The sequence below is a fragment of the Tiliqua scincoides genome, chromosome 4 (assembly GCF_035046505.1).
Source record: "Tiliqua scincoides isolate rTilSci1 chromosome 4, rTilSci1.hap2, whole genome shotgun sequence".
NCBI lineage: Eukaryota > Metazoa > Chordata > Lepidosauria > Squamata > Scincidae > Tiliqua > Tiliqua scincoides.
In genome coordinates this window covers 147,728,782-147,755,910 of record NC_089824.1, presented here as the reverse complement: position 1 = coordinate 147,755,910, position 27,129 = coordinate 147,728,782, and the positions used below count along the sequence as shown (strand labels likewise).

Sequence of the window (27,129 nt, the reverse complement as noted above, 5' to 3'; positions counted from 1 at the left end):
CGCAGTGACTTGCACCAGGACTATGTCCCCATTCCCTCTCCCTTATTCTCCTTGGACTTACACCAGTGAAACAGCTGGCATGGATCCAAGGAGACCCCTTAGGGTGGCAAGCTTACTTACTTGAGGAGGCCTCTATGACTGTCCTCCTGACTATGCAGGATGCAGTGCGTCCTGTTAACTTGGCTGCATCTGTTTTAGGAGAGTTAGTTAGGATTGAGCCTTTTGTGTGACATCTAAGTCCAATCATAGCATGGATAGACCTCTAGGTCACAGTTTAAAAACTCACAACTAATTCTGCTCATTATGGCTTATGTTCAAGCCTGAGGCTGTTCTTGTTCAACCAGTCATAAGAAATTTTTGAAGATAAATTGTGTGCTGTCAATATGAAGCATGCACATGTTACATGTGACATTACATCACTTGTGCTCTAGAGCAGTGTTTCTCAAACTTTGAGTGAGCTTTACTCCTCCAGTAAGTCTTTGTGGGGAAGGGGCTAGGGCAGCGTTGCGATCCCCAAGATTGTGTCACTAAGGGGGGGTGCTTTCCACTTAGTTTATGTAAGTAGGGCTACTGGAGGTGCAGGGATCCCTCTGCAGCCCTCTGCAGCACTCCCTGAGGCTTTGGATAATCAGTAGAAGTGGGTGCAAAGCACTTCTGTTTTGCAGGAGGTGTTTTGCGCCCGCTTTTACTGATGATTCAAAGCCTCGGGGAGTGCTGCAGAGGGCTGCACAGGGCTCCCTGCACCTCCTGCAGCTTCCAGCAGCCCTACCTACATAAAGTAAGTGGAAAGCCTCTCCTCACCACCCCCAGGGACGCAATCCTGGGGATCACTTCCCTGCCTCTCCCCTTTCTGCTCCCCTTAAAGGGACAGGGAAACTTTATACGAACTGGTGGGTCACGACCCACCGGTTTGAGAACCACTTCTCTAGAGGTACTCTTCATGGCAAGACAACTAGCCTTATCATAATTCACTGTTATCATTGGAAGAATAGAATCTTTTCATTTTCTCCCAGAGGAGTCATCTTCTTGACTTAGTTTTCTTGTTTGTAAAACGTACTAGCTCACAGAAATGTAATTAATTAATTGGTTAATTTATCTACAGTGCTTTAAAGTCATGATGCATTGCAAGATTACCTGCAATAAATCAGAGTGAATATATGATGAACCATGTGCAGGGTTTTCTTTTTGTCCTATTTGCTATGAAATTGGTAAACCTTAAACAGTTACTGATGGCAACATACATTTATGTCAGCATTGTGTATTTTCCCCTGTTTAATTGCTCTCATGTGGTTTATGTGGTTTTCCAGAAGAATACTTCCAACAATCACAGCTGATGTATGCTGCCTTGAAGGTAGCTAGTATTTTAGATCTGAAAATATTTGCAGAATATTAAGATTCAGCATATTGGTCTTATTTAAATAATCAACAAAAATTAATTTAAAGCTGTTATTTTCAGCTGCTTACACATGTGATTCTCATTAGAGGCTGGCCTGATGCATGAGAAATTTTCATACAAATATATGGCTAGGATCATTTGTGCTTCAACAAAGTGCTTCCTAACAATTTTTGTATTTGTTTAATGAACTTATGATATGAATATATAATAATTTCTTAATCTTTACCACTTCTAGACTTGTTAAATTACGAATATTGGAATTACGAGAGAATCACTTGAAAACTCTACCAAAGTAAGTAGTATTTATTTTAGTTACCTGCAATGGTTCAGGAATGTCATTTTTCCCATTAGAATTGTGTTGTTTGTTGAGTGATTCCCATTGCAATTTCCATTTTATAAATTTGAAACATTTTATGTTTGACGTATATATTTTAAACCAATATCAGTAATACCTGTAAATTGTATGCAGTTGAGCACTGATCAAGATGTGGATAAACATTAAATTATGACTTAATGCACACATTCTAATATATTCGTAACATATCTTGAATCAAAATTGGATGTGATGTGGAAAGGCCCAGCCTTTGAAAAACAAGTTTTTGCTATTATGATATCTAAGCTAAGTTGGAAGTTGATGTTTGGTGATTCCACACCAATACAGATATGAAGTTGTCCATGTCTCCACAAGCAGGCCACAAGCTTTCCTTATGCTGTCACAAACTTTCCTTTTCAGGATTTAACCATGATTTACCATTACTTGTGCACTTGCAGCACTAGGGGTTAAGGCTCACCACATTCCCTCTTAATTAGAGTTTGCAAACCAGCTTCAAATGCCGGTAATGTTAAGAAACCCGTTAATCGTCTTCTTTTGCCCCTGTTATGCTCATTCCATTTGTTCTCAAGACTTCTGTGGCCTGATTAGTATTTGAATTAAATGTATCCCCTCTACTTCCTTGGATATAGCATATTTAGATAGAGTACGTTTGAGGTGAACATTGAAACTTGAAAATATCAGTTTATTTAGTAGTTGATAGGGTCAGGTTGATGATTATAAAGTAATTACCAAAGTTGAGAATAACTATGAGAGGTAACACAAGGAGAGTTTTAATATTTTGTGAGTCATAGGAAGTGAGTTTTTGAATGAGTGTTTTCAGCTCTCTGAACTGTTTTGAGCTCAGCTGATTCAGACTTGGCACTTTGTGCACAAGCACATGGGGACCCTATGTTGAGTCCTATGGAGTAAGCATTTCAGTGTAACTTTTCCATGGTGGTTGTGCAGAAGATGAGTTCAAAAATGCTTAGTACAAACAGGAAATATGCTGGAACTGGCCCAGAGTTAGCTCCATATACAGTGTAAGCCTGTTATCTGAACCTCACTTCTCTATTCAGTAATTTACTTTCTGAATTCACACTGTCCCCCCATGGAATGGTAATCCTGTGCCATTAAAAAAATGTCAGCGATTAGGGTGTTTAACTATCTCCCTGCTCTCCTGATGGCACAGTCACTAAGCATATGATTATATGCTTTATATGGAGTCAGATGATTGGTCCATATATTCCAATATTGTCTACTCTGGCTCATTGCAACTCTCTGATCTGAGACCTTGGAGACCTTGTGTAAAGACACAGAAACACTGAAGCAATATCTTTCTGTAAGTTTATTACTTGTGGTTCCCCCCCATTCTGTGCATCAGTCATTTTGCAGCCCAATCCTATGCTTCCCCCCCCCCACTGATACAGACGTGTCAAACAGCTCATGATACATCCTGTAGGGGGGCTAGTCTGGGAGGTCTCCTCTAAGTAAAGGAACATTTATTCCTTATCCAGGGGTAAGGCTCTGTGGCATGGAGGAGTCTACTCAGATGTGTCCCAGTGGGATCAGATCTAGGAAGGGTATTTGTATTCTGTGGCTGCTGCCGCCACTGAACCCACCTCTTTCCTGGACCTAATCCTCCCCCCCACCCTTGTTGCTATTGATACCATACTGATACTGATGCCCCACCTCTCTCACTATCCCATTCCTCCCTACCTCTGTTCTGTCTTCTCCCACTCCATCCTGCCTTCCTTTCTTGGTGGGCCTTCTCCTGTCCAACATTCCGTGCAGGACCACTTTGGCCCCGCAACAAGCAGGCTGGTAGTGGGCGCCTGTGCGCTGCTGGCAGGCTGTTTGCAACATCCGTAAAGCAATCCCTGTCATCAGAACACTAGTTCTAGTGGTGGGGAAGGTGCATAGGATTGGGCTCTTAGTAGCATCAATTTCCTTCTGGATAAAAGTGTTTCTGGTTTAAAACTATTCTCTTGACATTCTGTTACAACAGAAGACTTTGCTATATGGCATCAGTAAAAACTATAAAAATTGTCATTATTTAAGTTTGAGGAGGTGAATATACCTGGGATGATACAAGGCCATTTGTGGTTTACTCCTGACCTCCTGTAAAGTTTTCCATGCAAGGAAAGAGGCTTAGCCACTGGGTCTCTTAGACAGAAGCTACCATCTAGTATATGTTGTAGTTTCTTCTGTCTGGTCTATTTTCTTGCAACTCAAAAAGTAGTAGACATAGGATAGCATCCTGATTAGACTTTCTGTCATTGAGAGCTTTCTCCATCAATGGAAGGAGCATTCCACTCGTGCAAGGACTCTTTCCTCTTGTGCATGAATGCCTTGTGCAAACTGAGCACTCCTTTCTTTGATGGAGAAAGCTTCCATTAGCAGAGGGAGCTGTCAGGAGAAGTGCTAGTTGGGAGAGTCATATAAAATGGGTCATCATATAAACAAATTTTTCCCACTCAATATATTGATTTGATATTGATTGATTGATATTGACAAACATGTGTCATCATACAAACAAATATTGCCCATTCAGCATATTGATTTAGTATATAAATGGATAAAGACATGCACCCCTGTCCTTTGATCCCCAAGGAAGTTTATAGTTGATAATCGCATTATAATACTAAGGAATTAACATATCAATGGGGCAGCGCCACTTCTCTCTGGTGTTCTTATGACTAATGTGGCTCTTCTTTATCGGATCTGTGGAAGACCTGATGTACTACCACTTTCCAGGGCTGCCCTATACAGCTGTGCAGGTTGTACACTGCACAAGCGCACAACATCTAAGGGGGCACCATTCATGTCGGAAGAATGAGGAATGCCTGTGGAATGTCACTTTCAGCAGGGAGGAAGGAGCACCTTTTTCTACTGTGCACAAAAGCACCTTTTCCTATTACATAAAAAGGCACTATATGGCCTAGGGGCAATCCTGCCCCTCCCTCAGAAGTGCGCTTTATTCATATGCAGTATTAGACTCGGTGACAGTGTCCTTAAAGTGTAGTTACAAATTATCTTTAAAATTATTCAAATATGCAAGTATCTTGTCATCTTGTGTGCTCCCTGAAACATCTGGTGGGCTGCTGTGAAATACAGGAAGCTGGACTAGATGGGCCCTCGGCCTGATCTAGCAGGGCTCTTCTTATGTTCTTAAAATACCGAACTTGTTCTTTGAATACAAATTACACACTTATCGAAAGAGTAGTTATTTTAAAGGTAGCTAGGATGTTAGCTTTAAAAAAAAAAGTGCATGTGAAGCAATGACATACAATTTTGCTTTTAAGAAAGCCGCCCAGAGCAGATTTGACAAGTAAGGCTGAATCATTGTTCCATATGTCTGCAAGTGGCAAGGTCACTAATTCTTAAATAACCTAAATCTTAAAAAGTTATTAAATAACTCTAATTCTTAAAGAAATATGGAACTTAAGCCCTCTGAGGAGTTAGTCTAGGCTTCTCTTCTCCAAAAAAAAGCATTTGTCATTTGATGAAGGTAGAGGAGAAGAGTGAAAAGTGTAGCATGTGTGAAAGTGGGGTGTCTAAGTGCAGAGGACTGAGTGGGTATGTGTTTATGGGTAGGGAGTTATGATGACTCACTATTACTGTTGCTTTTACTGCTGTTACGATTCTTATTCCCTTGTTATGGAAAAAAATTTGCACCCATGCTGCAAGGCACCCCCGAAGACACTTAAATAATTAGCAATATCCAATGGTAATTATATAGAGAGAATTTTTTTTAGGGGGGGGGATCCCACTCCATGAATTTGAGACCTGATTATATTTATATGTAGTGTTCACATCCAATAACGGCAGGCATTTCTGTGTTAATACAATATATCTATTAAATCTATACCATTTATAGAGTATAAGTAACTAAAAAGAAATAAAAGCAGTATGTTCAGGGAGATCTTTGTCATCACTAAGCAACACGAATAGTTTAATAAAAGAACATTACTAATTCGTTGAAATGCGGTTTCCAAATTTCTCTGCTGGTAATGTGAATCTGAGGATTCTGCTGCTTAGGGTGCAGCTCAATATTGATTAATGTCAACGGAAACTATTAGATTCTTATAGATTGTCATTATGCCTTATTGCATGTGCTGGGGAAAAATGTTTTTATAACTGTTTGCTTAAGGTAGCAGTTCCAAAATGTATTCTGGGAATTTAAGCCGAGAGAGGTAGAATTTAGATGACTCGTGAATTTTTTAAGGTACAGACTCTTCCGTTTGGAATTTTGCTGTATACTTGGTAGAATCTTACTGGAAAGACATACCATCCTTCCTATTGCAGGGGTGTCCAAACTTTTGGGCAAGAGGGCCACACTATCTCTCTGACACTGGGGCTGGGGAAAAATAATTAATTCACATTTAAAATTTGAATAAATTTACATAAATTTACATACATGGGTATATTAGAGAGAGAACTTCTATGAATGAATGAAGGTCTAGCAATTGCACATGATCTATAAAAGACCTTGCACAAAGCCTTGCACCAGAGTAAGTAGTATTTATTTTAGTTACCTGCAGTGGTTCAGGAATGTCATTTTTCCCATTAGAATTGTGTTGTTTGTTGAGTGATTGCCATTGCAATTTCCATTTTATAAATTTGAAACATTTTATGGCCTTTCCTTTGCTGCCACTGTTGCATCACAGACATGAAACTGCAAGCAGTGGAGGGAACCCTTGACTCACAGCTCACGGGAGAGGACAAACAGTGTTTGAGAGGACAGAGAGTGTTGGGAGAGTTAGAACAGACAAAAGAAAATATTTCTTTACTCAGCGTGTGGTTGGTCTGTGGTACTCCTTGCCACAGGATGTGGTGATGGCATCTGGCCTGGATGCCTTTAAAAGGGGATTGGACAAGTTTCTGGAGGAAAAATCCATTACGGGTTACAAGCCATGATGTGTATGTACAACCTCCTGATTTTAGAAATGGGCTATGTCAGAATGCCAGTGCAAGGGAGGGCACCAGGATGCAGGTCTCTTGTTATCTAGTGTGCTCCCTGGGGCATTTGGTGGGCCGCTGTGAGATACAGGAAGCTGGACTAATGGGTCTATGGCCTGATCCAGTGGGGCTGCTCTTATGTTCTTAAACAGTCACTCTCACACTGAGGGCAGTGGTGTTGGGCCAGCACAGGCTCCAGGAAATCTCCAGAGGGCCAGAGGCTCATTGGAGACTGGGAACATAAGAACATAAGAACTCCCAGCTCCCAGCGGGCCAGATTGGGGGTCCCCAAGGGCCATGAATGGCCCCCGGGCTGGGGTTTGGGCACCCCTATAGAGCAAGGGTGTCAAACATTAGTAGATATGACATGCGGAAGCTCTTTATTCAGCCTGCGGGCTTTCCCAGCATCACCATCAGCTGCTCTCAGCTGCTGAGGTATTACCGCTAAAGGGCAACCTGCACAGCAATTCGTCTTATCCATATCTTGAAAATATGCTCAAGATTTGCTTATTTACTCTTCTGTAATTTGCAGTTTAGTTCCTAAGTGAGAAAAGAGTGTTTATTTCTGGTCATGACCTGCTTAATGACATCACTTCCTGCTTAATGACATCACTTTTGGCCCTCAGCAGGCATCATGATTGCTATCTGGCCTGCTGTATGAAATGAGTGTGACAACCTTGCCCTCTCACTGTTCTTCATGGCTTCTGTGCAGTCACATTGATGGGAGTTGTGCCTGCACACAACTTCAAAAATTAAACCAGGGAACGAATGCCCACCTTTCTTTCCAAAAGAAGTATCCTTGTCGAAAGGGTGTGAGTGAGACCTTTCCGTCCAGTTGTCTGCTAGCTACTGTGTGAGCTACAGGTTTATGTTTGCTGCAGCCTTTAGCCAGTTCTTGTCTTTCATATATTTATTTATTTATTTCATACTGAATTGGAAGTTGGACTTGTTCTAAAATGCAGCTGACAGAGGATATGTGGCTGCTGCTAACCCATGACTGTAACATCTGTGTGATGTCATGTTCAGTCATTCCTCACCCTGCTCCAATTTATTGGTTGCTGCTTGCCTAGAGTGGGCAAACAGTGCATATAATGACATCATGTCATGAATTTTTTTTAACCATTATTACTGGCCAGTGGTAGGTGGCAGCCGTGCATCTTCCAGAATATGGACTTAAGGCTTGTGAAATGCTTCCAGTGTCAAAAACCTGTTTCAGTCAGTTAGGAAGATGCATTAGAATGCAGGGTATGATTTGACATAACAAGATGGGTCTATGCTTGGAAATGTACTTGGAACACATACATTCTTATCCTGTAAGATGACCGACAGTGCTTAAAGTGCGAATGTCACTTTGTAAAAGAACGGGATCACACTGTGGGAAGAAAAGGGAGGAGATGTATTTTGGGATGTTTTGTGTTTGAATTTTTTAAAAAGCTGTTCTGGCAAGGGAAGCTTCTGCTAGGTTGCAGAATTCAGAAGCAGTAACATCAGGGATGTGCTGGGGCACAAACTGCTTTCCTTCCTTGTCGTTTCATGTAAAGATAATTAAATAAACTTGCAAAACACAGCTCAGTAGTCCTGATCCTGTATGAACACCAAGCGTTTGGCTGTTGCATGTAAAATAATAACTATGATTAATGTGTATTATCAGTGCGCAAAATGCTTTATATTTAAGGATAGATTTTAACGCAAGGGAAGCAATGGGGAAGAAGGGGATGGAGGTGGGACATTTTCAATATATATACTTAAATTTAGTTGTCCTGGGGAACAGAGGTTAAGGTATGATGCCATAGACTTCACGGGTAAGGTGGTTTTAGGAAGGGATCTGAAAGGAGTGAATGAGGAGGCATCCTGCAGGTGTTCAAGGAAGCCACCCCAAACACAGAGGGCAGTAGAGGAGAAAGGAGGGCATAATCTGAGACCTTCATGTGATGGAGGATTATGGAGCTGGAAGAGCAAATGGCACAGATTGGAGTGTAATAGGCAGGCCAGTCTGGTGCTCATGTGCTGTCAAAAACAACTGCAAAACTTCCTTCCTGCTCCCTAAAATTAAAAAATATATTTATCTTGTGCACAGAGTCCACCCTTCCCCCAGGAAGAGAAAGAAAGGAGCTTTGCTGAGCTATGCATCCCTTCCCCATTCTTCACCATCTTCAGTTTTGGCTTCCTGTACACAGCCTCCTCATTCTCCTCAGGCCTGTTTGAAATTACCAGGTCATTTCAGACAGAACCCAGGTAGAGCGAGGCGGCTGCACCCAGGGCAGATGAAACTGAAAGTAAGGGAAAGGTGAGGGTGGTGAGGGGCGTTCCAGGCTGCTTGGCCACTTCTTTAAGCAGCCAGAGGACAGGTTGATGGAGAGATGGCCATGGCAGTGTTTTCCCCTTCTACCTCTAGCATCCCTTCATACAAAACACACCCGACTGGATTCCCCCATGATTTTCTTCCCCCCATCCTTCACATTTCAAAGGGGATATGGCTAGACCTCACACCCTTGCAAAGCAGATACTGACCAGAGTCAGGCTAGAAGTGAGCAACTACTCATACCACATAGACAGGTGAGAGATAGCAGGGAGTTTGCAAGTGCACCTTCATTGTCATGTTCTGATTGCCACTGTTGGTTCCACACACATGTACAGTCAACTGCTGGCAGCAGAGTGCATGTGCAGGTGTTGCTCTGCTAGCAGCTTGTCTGAGTGGGGTGTCAATCACCAGTTTGTTGTCAAAAAATTATGTGTGTGTGCACGCAGGTCAGAGGTGACGTGGTCGTGTTGTAGCAGAAAAATCCATTGCCTGAGGCAACTTCTGCACTACACCTCAACAGAAGTCTGGCGGTACAACTGTATTTGCACAGCCTCTCATTTATCCCATATCTGGCTTTTAAAAAATCAGCATGGAACTTTCTCCCTGAAATCAATTATTCTTTCCACATTTCTCCAGCATATCTTTCTCCTTTCCCCCCAAATCAGTCAGGACCCACCTATGTTCTCTCTCTCTCTCTCTCTCTCTCTCTCTCTCTCTCTCTCTCTCTCTCTCATTCTGCTTTAGTACCTGTTTAATAAAAGGGTAGTGATAATTCTTCTGTGTCTCTTTAAATATGTAGGTTTCCTAAAAGAAAATTACACTGTGTGGGTTTTCTGCTTTCCGCCTATAACAATTTATTTGCCAGAAAATAATAGCATCAAAGACAGATTTATCAACTGGAGCCTTCTCCCTACATCTCTTAATTCAGCCATAGCTCAGTGATAGAACACATGCTTTGTATGCAGTTAAGATCCCACGATGAATCTCTGGCAGCTCCAGTTAAAGAACTTCCAATCACAGAACTGGGAAAGATCTCCTGGAGAGACAGTCCTAGTCAGAGCAGATTATAGAAGCAGTTGTGTGCATACCCCATCTCTCTTTTAATTATCCTGTCCCATTGTCTTTCCTGGAAGACTAGCTATATAATTGCAATTTATATAATCTAAGATTTTCTATGTTTTATTGCTATTGAGAGAGATATCTTGGTTAGCAATTTAAAAATATTCTCTAACTCTCTTCTCTGGTGAAATGTGACTGGTGAAGAGTGGTGTATGCAGGCATACATGAGCAAAATCAGCCAACCCATTCAGATGATGCAGGACAGCTCAAGCAGTGGGCTAAGAAGGTGGTGAGCTGGTAGACTGTGCCCTGTTTGCCTGCTGCCTGCCCAGTCACTTCTCTCAGTCATATCTTCTCTTCACTTGCTGTCCCTGGAGAATGAGCAAGAGGAGGATGGCAATGGTGGCTTAGCTTCTCATCCTCTATCACCACTGCTGGAGATTGTAGTGATAGTGGCACAGGAAGAGGAGGTAGCTACTCCTAGATCCTGGTCCTGGCTGTTCTCTTTCCAGGTCAGCAATTGGGAGGATGGTTGGTGTTGCTGCATTTTCCTCCATCTGCCTCCTCTTCTCTTCTACTGAGGAAACTCACTGTTTTTACAGAACCGGTCAGAAGAAGAACCATGATCCTCCCTGCCCAGCCAATTTTGAAGAAGTAGTAGTGAGTGGGAAAAAAGTAAGAGTCAAAGGCAGAAGCAGTGATGATAGGGGTATGAGGTGCATGTGTGCACAACTATATCTTTAAATAGCCTGGGGAGCAGTAGAATTTGGGCACAACTCAGAGTGTGCCAATTCAGTGTGTGTGAGTGGGGGGGAAACAATGGCATGTTCATTTGTGGCACATATTTGCACAGCCTCTTTATGTGGGAAGAATGCAGTTCATCCATTGAGACTCTTACAGCACAATCCTAGGGGGCATTTACACCATCAGAATGCACTTTCCTGCCCTGAGGAGGCCTCAACATGCTGAAACTCTCCCACAGGATACAGCAGAAGCCGTATTGGCATGACTGCATCACTGTGTGGGAAATTGGGCTGACAACATAGGATTGGGCTGACAAACCTGCTGGTGTTGGGGTATGGATTTCTATTTCAGATGCTTACATATTGATCCAGCTAAAGTATAATTCAAAAAGCTTTACTTAATAATTTAAGCAGTCAAAGTACAACACTTTTCAAAATAGGGTGGCCAACCGTGTCTGAACTATGCTAACAAATCTGCTCATTCTTATAGACCAAATGAATAATTTAGTTTGCTAAAACCTGCAAGAAGTTCCTCAGATAATTCAGCGTATCTCACCACCAGTGAACAAATGTCACTTATCTTGGAAGTTTCAAACAAATATCATAGCCTGAAAGGTCATCTGTTGTGACTCTGTTTTTTGCTGGTTTTCGTCTAGTTCTTATCCTTAACAGCAGTGACATGTCTCCTTTGCACGTGTCCCATTGACACCCTTATCACAGCTACAACCTGACAAAACATTTGCCTTGACGTTTAGAGATCTTCATATAGTTGATGTTTTTTCTAAAATGACAATCTTTATATAGAATAGAAAATTCTGCTGCTGTCTGTATTTGACCTTGCCCTTTATGTTAAACAAAGCCAGAACACAATGTGCTAGGTATTGCTAATGTGACCACTATAGCTAAAACAGACCACCATGTCAGTGGTTTCAGGAGGAAAAGGAAAAAATGGTTTCAGTGCCCCATCCCACATCAGTTGCACTACTTGTATACAATTGCTTCTAGTTACCTTGTAACCTTTCTGTTAGACTGATCACTGTAGCTGAATGTTTGTCCTCCGCTGTATCACTTCACATGGTCCACCTATTCAAGGTACCACTGGAAGTTACTGGTGATGACATAATTGCAGGTTAGTTCCAACCCAGAAAGGGTTGGAAGGCCAGATGTGACACAATCAACGCCGGTAAGAGGCTCAGGGTGAATGGGAGGGCTTTTTAGAGCGCAGAAAAGCATGTTTTAGAGCTCTGCCTATCGAGCTGAGCCTCCTACCACTGTTTGTTGTGTCGTGTTCCTGGTCCCCCTGTTGGGTGGCAAGGGTTCAGGGATTCCATAAGTACCACCAGACACTACCACGGGTACCATTGGTGGTACCCATACCACTGTGTGCAGCCAAACACTGCTGTAGCCAACATTTTATCTTAGTAATTGTCTTGGTGGTCTCACCGTCTGCTTTAATTTTTTTTATTAAGGTTCTAATTTGAATTAATCCTATCACTACATTAATCCTATGATTTCTATGTCATCATTTTTCTTCCCAGCATAGATATGTTTTTATCTACGTAGATACTACCTTCCATGCCCTTTTCCAGCAGGATATTCTGTATCTCTGTTATGTGGATTAATGCATATAGAATCATCCTTCATTCCAAATAGCTGTGTTTTTTTTTGTAGGATCCGTAAGGCAGCAAGAATCTGAGCAGCATAACCCTGTGTTTCGATGAAGCATGTTTTTAGTTTATCTGTTGGAGATTCTTTCAGGCATGACCACAAGCTTGCAAAATGCAAAGCTCCTAGGCGCTGGTATTTTGCATTCTGCTCATATCTATTTCGTGTATAAGATGTTCAGAAACCATCTAACATGCAGTGGTGTCACTAGAGGGGTGCAGGTCACACCGGGTGATGTGCACGGGGGTGTGTGTGGCACCACTGCTGGTCAAAAATTTTTAAATCTTGCTATTTTTGAATAATAATATATCAGTTGATGCGTAATTTCAAGCAGAATGCAGTGAAAGAAACAGCATCAAAATATCTCTATTGTATCAAAAGTCATAGCCAAAAAACTCAGAGGGGGTGGGGCAATGGTGCATCACCCAGGTATTGTCCTGCCCACTGCACGCGAGGAAGTCCATCATGGGGGTAACATGCTGGCCTCCTGCACAGGGTGACGCAAACCCTAGTTAGCACCACTGCTAACATGTCCACTCACTCCTACATATATTCACTTTCTCTCTCTCTCAGTCTCTTTCATACAAACACACACACAAATTTTCATTTCAGAGAACTGTCAGGGATGCCTTTCATTGGGTGCAGTACAAAATTTTTGATTCTATTCCAGCAGTATGACAGCAGAGACTTTATTTTTCCTATCACCTACAATAGTTAGGACAGCTCTCTGATGGACATTCTCCAATGTTTTCCAGTGTTTCCAGTTTTTGTGTATCTTTTGATAAACTTCTGTCTTGAATATGTCTGTCTACATATTCATTGTAGAAAAATGCTTCAAATGTTAACAAAACTGCGACTCCAAAACTAAAAGTTTCTGGACATGAGTATGCTGTGTTTTTTTTAAATGGGATGAACAACATTTTGGTTCATCTGAATTTCAACTCTGTAACCATTTGTGGTTCTTTATGGGCTGCTCACAAACTTTTTAAAAAGTTTTAAATTTTTAAAAAGAAGTTAAAAAAAAACGAGAAACTCTTAAGCGCATTAGAGACCACACTGGTTGGGATTCAAGTCCATGAATTGTGTGTGTGTGTGTGTGTGTGTGTGTGTGTGTGTGTCTGTCTGTCTGTCTGTCTGTGTGTGGGAGGGTAGGCATGCTCTTGTGTCTCATAGGGCACCACTTTGGATGGCCTCCCAACCTGGGGAAGATTTTCAAAGGGCGTAGGAAATTTCCAATGGAAGAGGAAACCAGAAGGTTCCTATGCATGAGCAGAACATGATGTGTGGCACCTTGAATCCTGGGCAATGCATTTAGATTGTCTGATTAGGAAAGAGCATCATTTTGAAGTGTCAAGGAAGTCCTGACAATGAAAATCAATAGCATATTTTACCTCTCACAGTTCCACTTGACAAAATAATATACTTGATAAGTACATATGCAAATGATCAATTAGATCCTCGGAATAATGTGTGAGCAGAAATCATTACATCAATGTTTAGAAAATGTTCTGTACCTTACTCTCCTAATAAAAAATAAAACTACTTTCTATAGATAATCACTTGTGTATTCAGGTACTATAGTTTTTTTTTATTAACTGTGGGAGCAGCAGAAGCACTTGGGTGAGCAATTTTTTTTCAACTGAACATGAATTTGCCCTGATGACACATGAAGTTATGTTGAATGCAGGTAAAAGGATTGTAGCCATTGTTTCACCTTCCTTTTATGCATAGTAAGAACCACAGAATGTAATTTGTAGTCTGATATAGCAAGTATCTTTCGTCTTCATTATGACACTTCTATGATTTACCGCAGAATTTCTGCAGAACCAATGAAGGTATGTGTTAAATTTATTATAGATGACAAAACAAAACTCCATTTATTTTCTTATATTTATCAAATATCAATTACTTTAAATCAGGGGTGTCCAAACGTTTTGGCAGGAGGGCCACATCATCTCTCTGACACTGTTGAGGGCAGGGGAAAAAGAATTGCCGCAGATACCCGCCTATAAGTTGACCTTACAGATAAGTTGAGGGCAGGTTTTGAGCCAAAAATCATGGAATTTTCTATGACCCTCGGATAAGTCGGGGGTCTTGTTTTGTCTGATTTTACCTGAGAGCAGATCCTGAAAAAAAACCTCCCAGTAAGTGTTACCTAAGAACTATACAGTCTCCAATTTATTAAAAACATAGTATTAAAAACACAGTATACATACATAGTATATACAGTATGTATACTTAGCATAGCAAAAACTGTTTTTAGTACAGACTCTAATTTATTAAAAACGATGATCTATCTCATAGATCAGGTGTCTCCAAACTTTTTGGCAGAAGGGCCACATCATTACAGATATTCTTCTTTGATAAAAACACATGGGAGTGAAAGAATGGAAAGAATACCTCTTGCCCAGGGAATAACACTGCACAGTGGGGAGATTTAGATGCACATGGGGTTTCATTTCATCAAGCAGGGAGTCAGGTGGGGGGGTCAGGTCACGTTGAGAGCAGTTGCATTGGGCCAGCGTGGGCTCCAGCAAGTCTCCGGAGGGCCAGAGGCTCACTGGTGACTGGGGGCTCCCTGAGGGCCGGATTGGGAGACCTTGAGGGCCACAAGTGGCCCCAGGGCTGGGGTTTGGGCACCTCTATTTTAAATTAACAACATCCAGTTTATTGGGAATTGTTTTTGATGTCATGCTAATCATTTTCAAGAGATGATAATGGAAAATAATAGAAAATATTTTAAGAAAAAAGAAATTAGTAACAAGTTGCTTACTAGTGTCAGTAGGTGCAACTTAACATAAATTTTCTATTTTCCAAGTAGTGCATGACAGATCTGAATACTTTTCACACACAGTTAACCATGTACAAAGAACACCTATGGGCTCCAGTACTCCTTTGCCTTCACTGCTTTATTCTACAGGATCTTCTGAAGCTGCAACTAATTCTGTCCAGATCTAAACTGATGACAGGCAGCCCAGCCCTGAGTTGCCTGGTGACGGGGCTGCTGCGCCGTCAAAAATAGCAACTGCACTGCCAAAAATGGCTACCGTGGCACCCTGAGCTCAGCTGGCAGCAGCTCCTCGGGAGAAGGGGACTCTCAGCACCTTTCCCCGGGTAAGGGAAATGGCCCTGCAATGGGGCTTCTAGACTGCATCGGCTATTTAGCCGACACAGAATCAAGAAGCCTCATGTAGGGCTGCGAGGCCCCATATGGGGCTCTGGATCCAGCAGAGCTGAGCTCCACCAGTTTGTATCCCCACCTTGGAATTCCTCCCCCCATGCCCTCACTCACCTCTCTGTCCCCTGGTGCTGCGGTGCCAAAATGGCTGCCATGGCATCCTGAGTGCACCAGGCAGCCACTGGCATCTCCCAGCACTTCCTCAGGGGAAGGGGACATTCATCCCTTTTCTCTGAGTAAGGAAAGTAGCCTGGCAATGGAACTACTTGACTCTGTGCTGTTTAGCTGGTGCAGAGTAAAGGAGTCCTGTATTGGCCCATCCTGCCCTCTCCTGCCTCAATCCCTCCTCCCCATGTATCTTCCAATGTCTTCCCCCACTCCAGGATGCCCCCGTGCACCTCTCTGCCACCCTCCGACCTGTGCTGGCCCAGCGTGTGCTCATGCTGGGTCAACTCCGACACTGGGGCGGTACTACCAGTTGCAGGCATGCCTTATGGCTCATTGCTGATGTGCATTCTTCAGGATTGGGCCCTTAGATCTTTTATTTCTTTTTTTTTTTTTTAATCTGAACTTAAATTTCTGGAAGATGTCATACTCTAGCATTATATCAGCAATAAATAGTCTGAAGGAAAATAAAAACCTCCTGAGATTCATGATAGACTCTCATGTCCAGCGGAAGTGGAACTACATGATTCAACTTGCTTAAATTTACAGCTCAATCCTGTGCTGATGGTGCAAGAGTGGCATAGCAACGATGGTGCAACATCAGCCAAAAATGTAGTAGTTTGCATGGTAGCTACTTTTAACTTCCCTGGCAGCACACTTCAGGAGTGTCAAATTATCCAATCGAATAATATGCACAATGGAGGCAAAGTACCATATGTACCATAAGCAAAAAGGCAGACTGAGGGCTGCTATTGATTACTGTAGAAAGGGTTAATACTGTATTCGAAGCATTTTTCACAATGAATGAATTCTGAGGGAATACCAAAGGACCACATTGTGCTATTAAAAACGCCAACATCTATATTTAAACAACCTGCTCAATAACTGATCATGCGTATGTTCTACAGCAGCAAGGATTGTCAAAGTAGTATCAAGAACTTTATACATCTCCCCTCGCATTTGGAGGGTGGGGGTATGCACCCCTGTTGACCATGGGACTACATGTGGTCATCACATATGTGATTGCAGCGTAAGCCGGTAGATCGCTAAGGGGCTCTGTCACCTAGGCCCAGCCCAGGCGGCCAGGAATTCCCCAGGAGCAGGAGTCTCCTCAGGGGTAGGGACTCCTTGGGAGTAAAACCTAAGCACTGTCAGGACTGGGGTCCCAGGCAAGACACCTCCCTGGGAGTAGGACCTAGTGCCTCCTGGGAGCAGCCAGCAGCCACCTGGGCAGAAGGGGTGGGGCTGGCCCAGCCCATGGCTGGCTTCATAAGGAGGCTGGACAGCCTAGAGTGAGGTTACTCCTCTCCAGTTGGGAGCAGGGTTGAAGGGAAGGCCAGAGGGGGTAGCCACCCTAGCCTTATTGAGACGACCTAGGCCCTGAAGGTAACTTTGCTTATCTTGGTCCTGGAGAAAGGGACTGGGGGCTAGGAACTCCCTGATCCTAGGCCTGCCCAGGCCCTGGGGGTGAGAGCCAGAGAGGCGAGGTTGTAGAACCAAGGACCGGGTACCAGCTGCCTCCATTGGAGGCCAGCTGATCAAGGGGCAAGCCCAGAGGTGCAGGGGGTCCTCCTGAGGACAGCTAAGCTGACCCCAGACAACAGCACTGCAGCCCTTGGGAACCCATACCCCTGGCTGACAGGCACCAGCTAGAGAGCTCTGCCTGAAACCTCAAGGGGTCGGGAAGGAGCAGGGAATGAGCCTATTGTGCGTGGATGCCATGAGTCTGTGTAAGGCAATGGGGCCTGTGATATAACAGGCCCCATGAATGTCAAGAGTTTGACGTGAGTAAACTGTCTGTGCAAAACAGCTGTGTCTGCCTCCCGTCCTTCTTTCTGCTGATGACCAACTCTCATCGACAGGGTAAGCCTCCTGTGCTCAGCCCCACACCAAGGGGTGGGGTCTCTGCCTGCCATGGACATCACAGGCGCACACCTGTATACAATTTCTGTTTGTATTTTGCATTACAAATGGAGGTAAGAGTCTGGTTCTTTAGGTAAAATTCATGTTTAATTTTAAAAGCTTTGTATTAAAAAATGGTATATTCTGTGTATCCTTCATGTATCTTGAACTTTAATTTGCTGGTGGATGTATTTATATTTCAATTAGTAAGAAAATATTTAAGCCTGAGGTATTCAATCTTTGTGTCCTGCCTCCTTAGGGAGGCGTGGCTTGCCTCCAGGGGCTAGCCAGGCATCTCGGAGAGGGGCTGGGCTGCTCTGCTTGCTGACTTGCTGCTTTTCTGAAGCTGTGAATGTGGTGGGTGGGGCAGCATGAGGCTGGGAGGGCTGTGAAACATGCTGCGGGGAGGTGGGAGAGAAGGTTGACTGGGTGGAGGTGCTGCATCTCATCATGGAGCTCTCTCCATGTGCAACCTCACCCCAAGGACTACATTTCCCAGTGTGCCCCTCACCCTGGACATCCTGGGATTGGTCAAGGCTGGAGGAGAGAAGAGTTCGGAGGTGCTGCATCTCATCAGCACAGGGGCACTCCTGGCAGGCTTCAAAGCAGGAGGGAAGAGTAAGTCCTCTACTTGGGGAGCCCAGCCTGATCTTAGTGTCCAGATGCCCCAGCCTGCATCCCTCCATCTTGCCTGGGGGAACAGGGGTGGCATCTGCATGTTGGGTGTGTGTGTGTGAGAGAGAAAGCAGCCCCCATCTACTTTGGGATGAGTTGTAATCTTGCTGGGTGTGGCTGCAATCCTTTCCACGCTTTCCTGGGAGTAAGCCCCATTGACTCAAATGGGGCTTACTTCTGAGTAGACCTACATAGACTTGGGATCTGTGTCAGCTTAACCCAGGATCTTCACCTTTCTCTTTTTCTTCCCCTTCCAAGAAAGAGAAAAAAGCCACTCTTGATGGCTTTGTCTCCAAAAATTGATTAAAAATTAAAAAATCCCCATTCCTTTTTAGTCATTCCCCTTTTTCCTCCTGCCTCCTTTGGGGTGGGGGGATACTCTGTTGGCTGCTATTGTAAGACAAAAGGCACAATCCTAGCTAGGTCTACTCAGAAGTAAGTCCTATTGTGTTCAATGGACTTACTCCCAGAAAAGTGGGGTTAGGATTCCAGCCAAACAGTCTGGGTCTCAGTTTGCATCAGTTTGCAATTAGCAGATACACACAAAACAAAGTCTTTCCCTCCTGCAAATTCATCACTTTCCCCCTCCCTTTCCCAAACCCTCCAGGTGTGCTGCTAACAAACTCAGGGCACAATCCTAACCAGGTCTACTCAGAAGTAAGTCCTGTTTTGTTCAATGGGACTTACTCTCAGGTAAGTGTGGTGAGGATTGCAGCCTCAGAGTGCTTGCAGCCTTGTTTCTAGTATATAATTATAACACCTTCATCCCCATTTTGGGGGTAACTGAGGTGAAGTGTTGTAATGGGGAGCCGTGGCCAATGGCTACAAGGATCAGGGGAGAACCACTGGTTTAAGCTAAACTGTGAACAGTTCAACCATTGTCAACAGCATAATACATTAACATGAAAAAATTGTCAATGTGTTGTAGAATTACATAATTAAAAAGGCTTTTACTGTGATTAATTGATTCAGAATGGCTGCTGTTGAAGAATTACTTTCAATAAAGATCTGTCAGTACAATTTGCCCCTATTTTTCACAATGCTTCATAGTGCCAACCATAGTGCAGGTGACCAGGCCAGGACCAACTGTAAGAGCTGGTTACCAGATAAGATGTTCAGTGAGAGGAATCATAATCATTATTCTGAGTTTAATTAAAATCAGGCAATGTATAATTAATTTATAAGAAAAAGAAAAGGTTTTGTAAAACAATTTTACTCTGATAAGTGAAATGATCACTTTCATTTTAAATGACCTGTCAAATAACTGCATCCCAAAGCTGCTTTGGAACATTTCTGTAAAAAAGGTGCTTCTATACAATGACAGTAACATTATTTTTTTTTAAAAAGAGGCTGTACCAGAACAAGTTCTGTCTTGTGGCAGTTTCACTGTCTAATCTCCATGTGTTAACAATAATAAAGATAGCATTTGTTGTTGCTTTGAGGAAGTAGAGGCATAATGGGGGCAGGAAGATAATTTATCCCTAGCTGAAAAACAGCTAAATTAAGGGCCCAATCCTGTTGGGCCTGCTGTGCTGCCAGAACTTGTATTGTGTGTTTTACACAAAAGGCAAATTTCCATTCTGTGCAGCCAGGCTGTTGCCACAAGCGGTGAATAGCTGTGTGCCAGCTGCCTACAAAGAAGCTCTAGTTTTGGTAAATCAACATAGGGTGTGGGCAGAATGGGGTGAAGAGGGGGAGCAACAGGTGGTGACTGGTGTGGAGAAGGCAGATGTCAAGGCCAGAAAGGGGACAGTATTGGCAGCATCAGCGCTACCAACATTTATCTGCCTTTCTGGGTCTATTCAGACTTGTAAGTAGACCCACCTGATGCTTACTCCCAGGCAAGTTAACACATATTCCCTTACATGGAGGAGACCTCTGGAACTGCCCTTCTCCTGCAGCATGCACTCTGGTGGTGTGAGTGCATTGGTGGGAGGTGGCATCAGGAATGTGGTGTGAGTTGCACATTGAGCCCAAGTTGAACATATTTTTTGATTAAAGAATTTCTCTAACTTTTAACACTCAGATGTTCATGTTACCTGTACGATTTTTTAAATTTTCTGGTTTTTGGCTTTGAATTGTCAAGATAGTTACATACATACTGCACAAACAAATGTTTTTTCCCTCTCTTCATCTCTCACAATTCATGGTGTTTTCATCCATCTGTTTTTCAGTGCAAATGCAGAAAGTTGTAAGTAAGGTTCCACAAGTTCCCATAATAACATCAGACTCAGATCAGGTGCAGGAAGTAATAGGCAGTTGACAATAGGCAACCCAGAAATCCATGACAATAGGCAACCCAGACAATATACAACCCCAAAATCCACTACAGCAGCAGCCAGCCCATTTGGTTCAAGGGAAATGGGGCAACCAGATAATGAAAAGAGGTGAGATTATTTATCATTGCCAAAACCACACCTGTTAGCCAGTGGAGACAACAGTACTTTTGTCAGTTCACAACTGAAAGGCTTGCACTGTAGTTCTAATGGAAACTCAAAAAAATCTACAACCAGCACCCTGAATTAATAGACAGGATGACACCAGGGAAAACAGTGGAAGGTAGTAGTCATTTCCTGAGTGCGCAATCATGTTTATACAGTACATGTATCCAAACATGGGCAGTGTGAACAGGGCCTTGGAGAGGGGGGTAAAGGGGGTAATTTGTACCCAGGCCCAGGGTCAGAAAGGGGGCCCAGGAGCCAAAGGAGGGGCCCCAGAAATTTCTTGGGATCTTACATTTAACAATCTGACCCAGACTCACTGCCCACGCAGGATGCTGTGGGCATTACTGTGGGCATATGGCAGCCCACAAGCCATACACACCAAGCCCAGGAATGCATACATTCCTTAACAGTGTCACAACTGGGAGTAAATGGACCTGCTATAGTAGCTCTTTGGCCTGTGGATCCACTAACCATGAAGGAGTGTGGAGGGGCTCAGGGACATAGCTACATGATTGCAGCTACTACAAAAGGCAGTTTTGATGTACACAGGACACCTTCCATTCTAGTTTGAGCCTAAATACAATGAGATTAATCTCCTGTAATGATTTTCTGTATCTGAAAGATTTCAGAGACTGATAGTACAAGCCTGTACAAGCCTATGTGTGTCTACCCAGAAGTAAATTCTATTGTGTTCAATGGGGCTTACTCCCAGGAAAATGTGCACAGGATTGCAGCCTTAGGAGTGTGTTGGGTTTTTCATATCCAGCTGCCAAGGGCAGGCAGACAGGCAGATGTGAGTTCTGCATTGGGAAGACTGGTGGACCTGGGCTCCAAAGACTACTCCGGCCGTTGCTACTTTCCTCCTGCCAGTTTTGCCCCCATTCTGCCCACCCTCGTTGCCAACCCCCACTCTATTTCACTCCCCTCCCTCTTTCACTCCCTCCCTTTTATCTTTATCCCCTGATAAAATTCCTCTCAGAGGCCCTGATTGTGAAACAGTCCCACAGAAACATAACCAATATTGAGAACTGCTTCTTATAGCAGGTGAGAAGTCCTAAGTCAACCAACTCATGTAACTCTGGACATTTCTTACAGATTTTTGGTAATAAATGAGAGAACAAATAGTGTCAGTACCAGAAAAAAGAAATGGCTAGTTTGTTCTTGTGAATTGTTCCTACTCTTTGTACTTTTGAAAACTAACCAAGAAATACCCTTTTTGCAGAATCTATAGTACATTTTTCTATGAGTGCTGATCAGTGCCTTTGTTCCTTTCCTGTTTTTCTAAAGGTGTACCTTGCCAGGTCAACAAACAGAATGCACACTTTCTGTGTTGTAGATGTGCCTAATTAGGGAGGTCTTTTTCCGCCACACTCTCCTTTCTTTGCCAGTATCCTGCTTCTTTGAATGTGAATCCAAAGAAGTTGATGCACCTGCTCCCTCCTTTTTCTTGTTTGATTGAGGCCAACACTGGGAATTGCTGGCAAAAAGTTTTTAAGTTTGTGCTTAGTTGTAAGAGATGTGAACATTTTTCATCCTTCCTTAGGGAGTCTATTTTGAGAACTATTGCCATCACCTCTGCAGATAACTGGTGCCACATATTCCCCTTGCAAGTGAATACATACTGTAGTTCTAAGTTGAATTCAAATTTCTGGGGCTCTCAGATATGTGCTAAGGACAGATAATTCAACAAAAACACATTTTACAAGTGTGATGCTTTCTATATTTGGAAGGTTTTTATTGTTGCAGGTGTCTAGGGAAAATATGTTAGTATTAAAGATAACATCAAAACAGTCATCACAGAGGTCTTTTATGTTTAACCTAAGAAGGAATTTTTTCCAAGCATAAAAAAGGATCTAGACTGCCATAATTTTAGTTAATCCAAGAAACCAAAGAAGTTTCTCCTGGCATTCCCACTAGCAACAAATAGAATATTGTTTGTGAAATTGAGAAATTAGTTATTGCTGTAAATTAATGGAATGGAACCAATACTTGAGAAGAGGGGGACTGTTCCCACATCTTGTCCCTTGAAACTGCAGTTGTGACATAATTTTTAATAGGGAACTTGTGAAAATGCGTGATTTTTGCTGATTCGGTGACGTTAGTCGCACACATGAAAGACTAGAGTCGGGGAAGGGTTAATGCTTCCTTTTCAAGTCAAGTGAGGAGGGAGGCAGTAGCAGGCTTTTTGCTGTCTCTGATAGGAAGGAACCAATTATCATTGGACAAAGGATGGGCGTTCTCATATTGCCTTTGGCTGAGGGAGGGCAGGAGTAGGAGCCAAGGGTGTTCTTGCCTTATGTTTAGCTGCAGAGGAGGAGAAAGGAAAAGGGGAAAGTGGGGAGGTTCATAGCATCAATCACACTTTCCATCACATGGCTAGCTGCTGTAAACTGAGCTCCGTTGTTATTTGGGAGGGGGAAGCCTCATTGAATGACCTGTTGCAGTGGAACTATTTCTGAGTAGAGCTGCCAAAGATCAGGTCATCTTCCCAAGCCTTGCAGCTGCTGCATGTGATCCTCCTCCCTCTTGTCACTTCCGTCCCCATTCTCTCCATCCCTCCTACCCCCTTCTGCCCTCTTTACAGATGGGAGGGTAAATCAGGAGAATGTTTAAAGTGAACCTACACACACACCTGGCAGCAGCCCTGTTTTTTTCAGCAGAGCCATAGCAAGCTGTTTAAAGAGGGGGTGGACTCAACTCAAGTCTTTTAGAGTCAGTAAAGGTGACTTGGCAACTCGGAAAGTGCCCCTGTTATTACTCATTTTCGAGTTGAGTTGCAGGGCAGTGACTCGACTTGACTCGAGTCAAGTCAAGCCGTGCTGGGTTTTCCCATCTGTGGTTAATACTACTGTAAAGATTAGTGTGACAGAATTTGGAATCTAGGAATATGTTCGTGAGGGCGAAGAGCGCTGGGCAGGAGGCAGATGCAAAACTCTTCCTTCAGTAAATTTGCAGAATATGCTATGCGTGATATTTGTTTGGGCATTGTTTACTGTGTGGTGAAACTTCCTTAATACTCACCAAATAGTGGTTGCCCTGATCAGTGCAAATGAGTGATCCAAATCTTTTCTACTATTTCACAATTAATATAATACAAATCCTAATTGACATGAATGTGCTTGTCAAACACCGTTGCCCTGTCGACCCCTATTGATTATTACACATTATCAGTGCAATTTCAAAAGCTTTTATATCAACTTTTATTTTATTAGGAGCTTGGCACTTTTATCTAGTCTAATTAACAACCCAGTCTTATTCCCTACCACATTATAGATGCAGCCATGCAAAATAGACTACATGCTATGAAAGAAGACCAAGAGGTTTTTACATATCTCGGCATAAGCCTACAGGTAATCTCTGTGTCTCCTCAGACATATGCCAGCCATTTGGTGGTGTATGTCCAAGGAGAGAAAAGAGGCAAGGAGGTTTTAAAAGAAGGAATAAAATCCAGCATTTGTGACTGCCACCAAATCCAGCCCCTCTCTCCCCCAGTATACCCACAGCTCGTCCCCTGAAATGCCCCATTTCTCCTCTCCCTGCTCATTCCCCACACCGGCTTACCTGCTCTTGTATAGGCCACTAGCCGCAACAGCTGACCTTCCCCATTGCTGCTTTACAGTGCCAGCTGGGGAATGGTTGCCAGCAGCACCCTCTCCACATTGCCAGCATCTGATTTATAACAGGGGGATAGCGTCCCACTACCATAAATCTGATGAAGGGCTTGGCTGCATGTCAAACACTATATGAGATCTAGGAGATCTCCCTGCAACAAGTGCCAATTATTTTTTTTATAAAACTTCATGTTCCACTTTCTTGAATACAGATATTTCATTGTAAAACACAAAGAGTAGGAGTCCATTCAAGAGAACAAAATCAAGAGGTCTGCATGATGGTGAATATAACATATACCAAAATAAAATTTTTCTCATTTTATCTGGGATTTGTGAGAGAGCAAAAGCTATCTAAATTGCGTTTGTACCCTGCCAAGGAGATGTGAAAAAGCAGGAATAAATTTCATATAGTTTATACAGAACAGTTTCCTTTATTATATCTATTTGAAACTAACAGCGATGAGAACTTGAGTCAGGTGACTTGAGACTGAGTCACAAAAAAGTGTTTTTCACAGACCTGTGCAGACTCACCTGCATCAGTGACTCTGGCATTGACTTAAATCTGAGACCATGGACTTGGCCCTTGGTCTCCCCAGTAGACTCGAGTCTGTCTGTGTCTGGGTGTGCTTGCTTACTTTTTTGGTGGCGTGAAAGACATCATGGAGCCATCATTCAGACCGGGCGAGCAGCAGGGAAGTTCCAGCCAGGAGGCAGAGAAGGGTTAATGTTTTCCTTTTGCATCAAGCAGGAGACGGGGAAGCGGGAGCGACCTCTCTTGTTTGTCTCTGAAAGAACTGATGGTTGGATGAAGGATGGGAGGTCTGATTTGTTTCTTTGGATTAGTTAGGGCAGGAGGAGGAGCACAAGGGGTTTCTTTCTGTAGAATTGGCTGGACAACCAGGGAGGGAGAAAAAGGAAGTGGGGAAGCCGGGGGGAGGTGGTACATAGTGATCACGCTTTCCAACCACATGGCTCCTTTGGGATCCATTGTTACTTGGGAGGAAGAAGCCTCTTTGAACAACTGGTGAAAATGGGACTAATTCTGAGTAGAGCAGCAAAGGATTGGGTCATACCGGTAAGCCTCCCAGCCCCTGCACTTGACTATCCTACCTCTTGCCGCTTCTGTCCCCACTCTCATGCAGTCCGTTTCACCCCCTCCCATCTTGTTTACAGATGAAATGGGAACATCAGGGGAATGGTTAAAGGGAACAACACACACACACACACACACACACACACACACACACACACACACACACACACACACACACACACACACACACACACACACAGCCTGTTTGTTTCCATGTTTCCACACACAAATACACATTTTGTTTCCATGGAGCTGCAGCTGGCTTTTTAAAGGGAAAGCTTCATGACTAGTCTTTTTGAGTCGCAAAAATACTCTGGGTGACTCAGAAAGTCCACGAGTTGCAGGGGTGGAGACTCATGACTTGATTCGAGTCAAGCTGTGCTTGACTTACCCATCCCTAGAAACTAAGCATGTTTTCTTTAAGGATTAACATGATTTTAGAAAGGGGGATGGTTATGAAAGGGGAATTGATACTCTAGGGTTGCAATCCTATATACCAGGGTTTCTCAAACTTTGAGGGAGCTTTCCTCCCTCAGTAAATTCTTGCGGGGGAGGGGCTAGGGTAGCGACTCGATTCCCAGGATCGCATCGTTAAGGGGGATGAGGGGGGGTGCTTTGCACTTACTTTTAAAATGTAGGGCTGCAGGAGGTGCGTGGAGCCCTGCACAGCCCTTCACAGCGCTTCCCAATGCTACAACAGAAGCAGGTGCAAAGCTCCTCCTGCAAAACAGAAGTGCTTTGCGTCCACTTTGATTGCAGATTCCAAGCCCCGTGGAGCGCTGCAGAGGGCTATGCAGGGCTCCCTGCACCTCCTGCAGCCTGCTGCAGCCCTAAATTTAAAAAGTAAGTGCAAAGTACCCCCTTGCCCCCCTTAGCGACGCGATCCTGGGGATTACGTCACTGCCTCCCTCCCCTTCCCCCGCCCCTTAAAGGAGTGGGGAAAGCATTACACGAACTGGTGGATTGCGACCCGCCAGTTTGAGAACCTCTGCTATACACACATACCTCACAATCCTATCCCTATCATCTTCCAATTTGTGTTAACTGGGGGAGAGTGATCAGACATCCAGTGAGGACAGAACGTCTTCTGGTAGGCCGCCTAGTTTCCAATGGGTTTCCTTGGACATACACCCGCTACTTTGCTGTTGTAAGTCCAAGTCCTTTTCTCTCCTCTGCAGGTGTAATTCCAAGGATAGGAAGAGAGCAGGTCAGGGCTGGGAAATGCGGTTAGGATCTGGTGTGTGCAACTGCCATCGAAATCCAACTTCTCCCACTTTCAAACCATCCCCAATTCAGCCATTCCCCACAGTGATCCTCCCCCAAACCACCTACAAACCACCCCTCTGCCACCTTATCTGCCATAGCGGAGCAACCAAGCAATTCTAGCACACACACAGAGCCTGTGACTGTCTCTACTAGCAGCTCCATACTGCACAATGGCGGTGAGATGTTTGTGCTGTCACAAGGCGAGTTATGGCAGCAAATTGCTAAATTCACTGCCATAAGTGGCCCATAGGGTTGTGCCATTAGTAGGAAGTAAATGCCATTGAAATCAGTAGGGCTTAGTTTGAGTAGACATGTTTAGACTTGTGCTGTTAGAGAAGGGTATATTATAGCAGAAATA

At 43.5% G+C, this 27,129-nt stretch overlaps 1 protein-coding gene across 1 annotated transcript in view; it reads left to right on the top strand.

Moving 5' to 3' along the window:
- The window catches only part of LRRC7 (leucine rich repeat containing 7), a 169,441-nt gene that overhangs the window by 36,218 nt on the left and 106,094 nt on the right, over positions 1-27,129 (top strand). Inside the window, exon 5 of the mRNA XM_066623794.1 lies at positions 1,632-1,688. Coding sequence (XP_066479891.1) covers positions 1,632-1,688 — 57 coding nt within the window. The remainder of the gene's footprint in view (positions 1-1,631; positions 1,689-27,129) is intronic.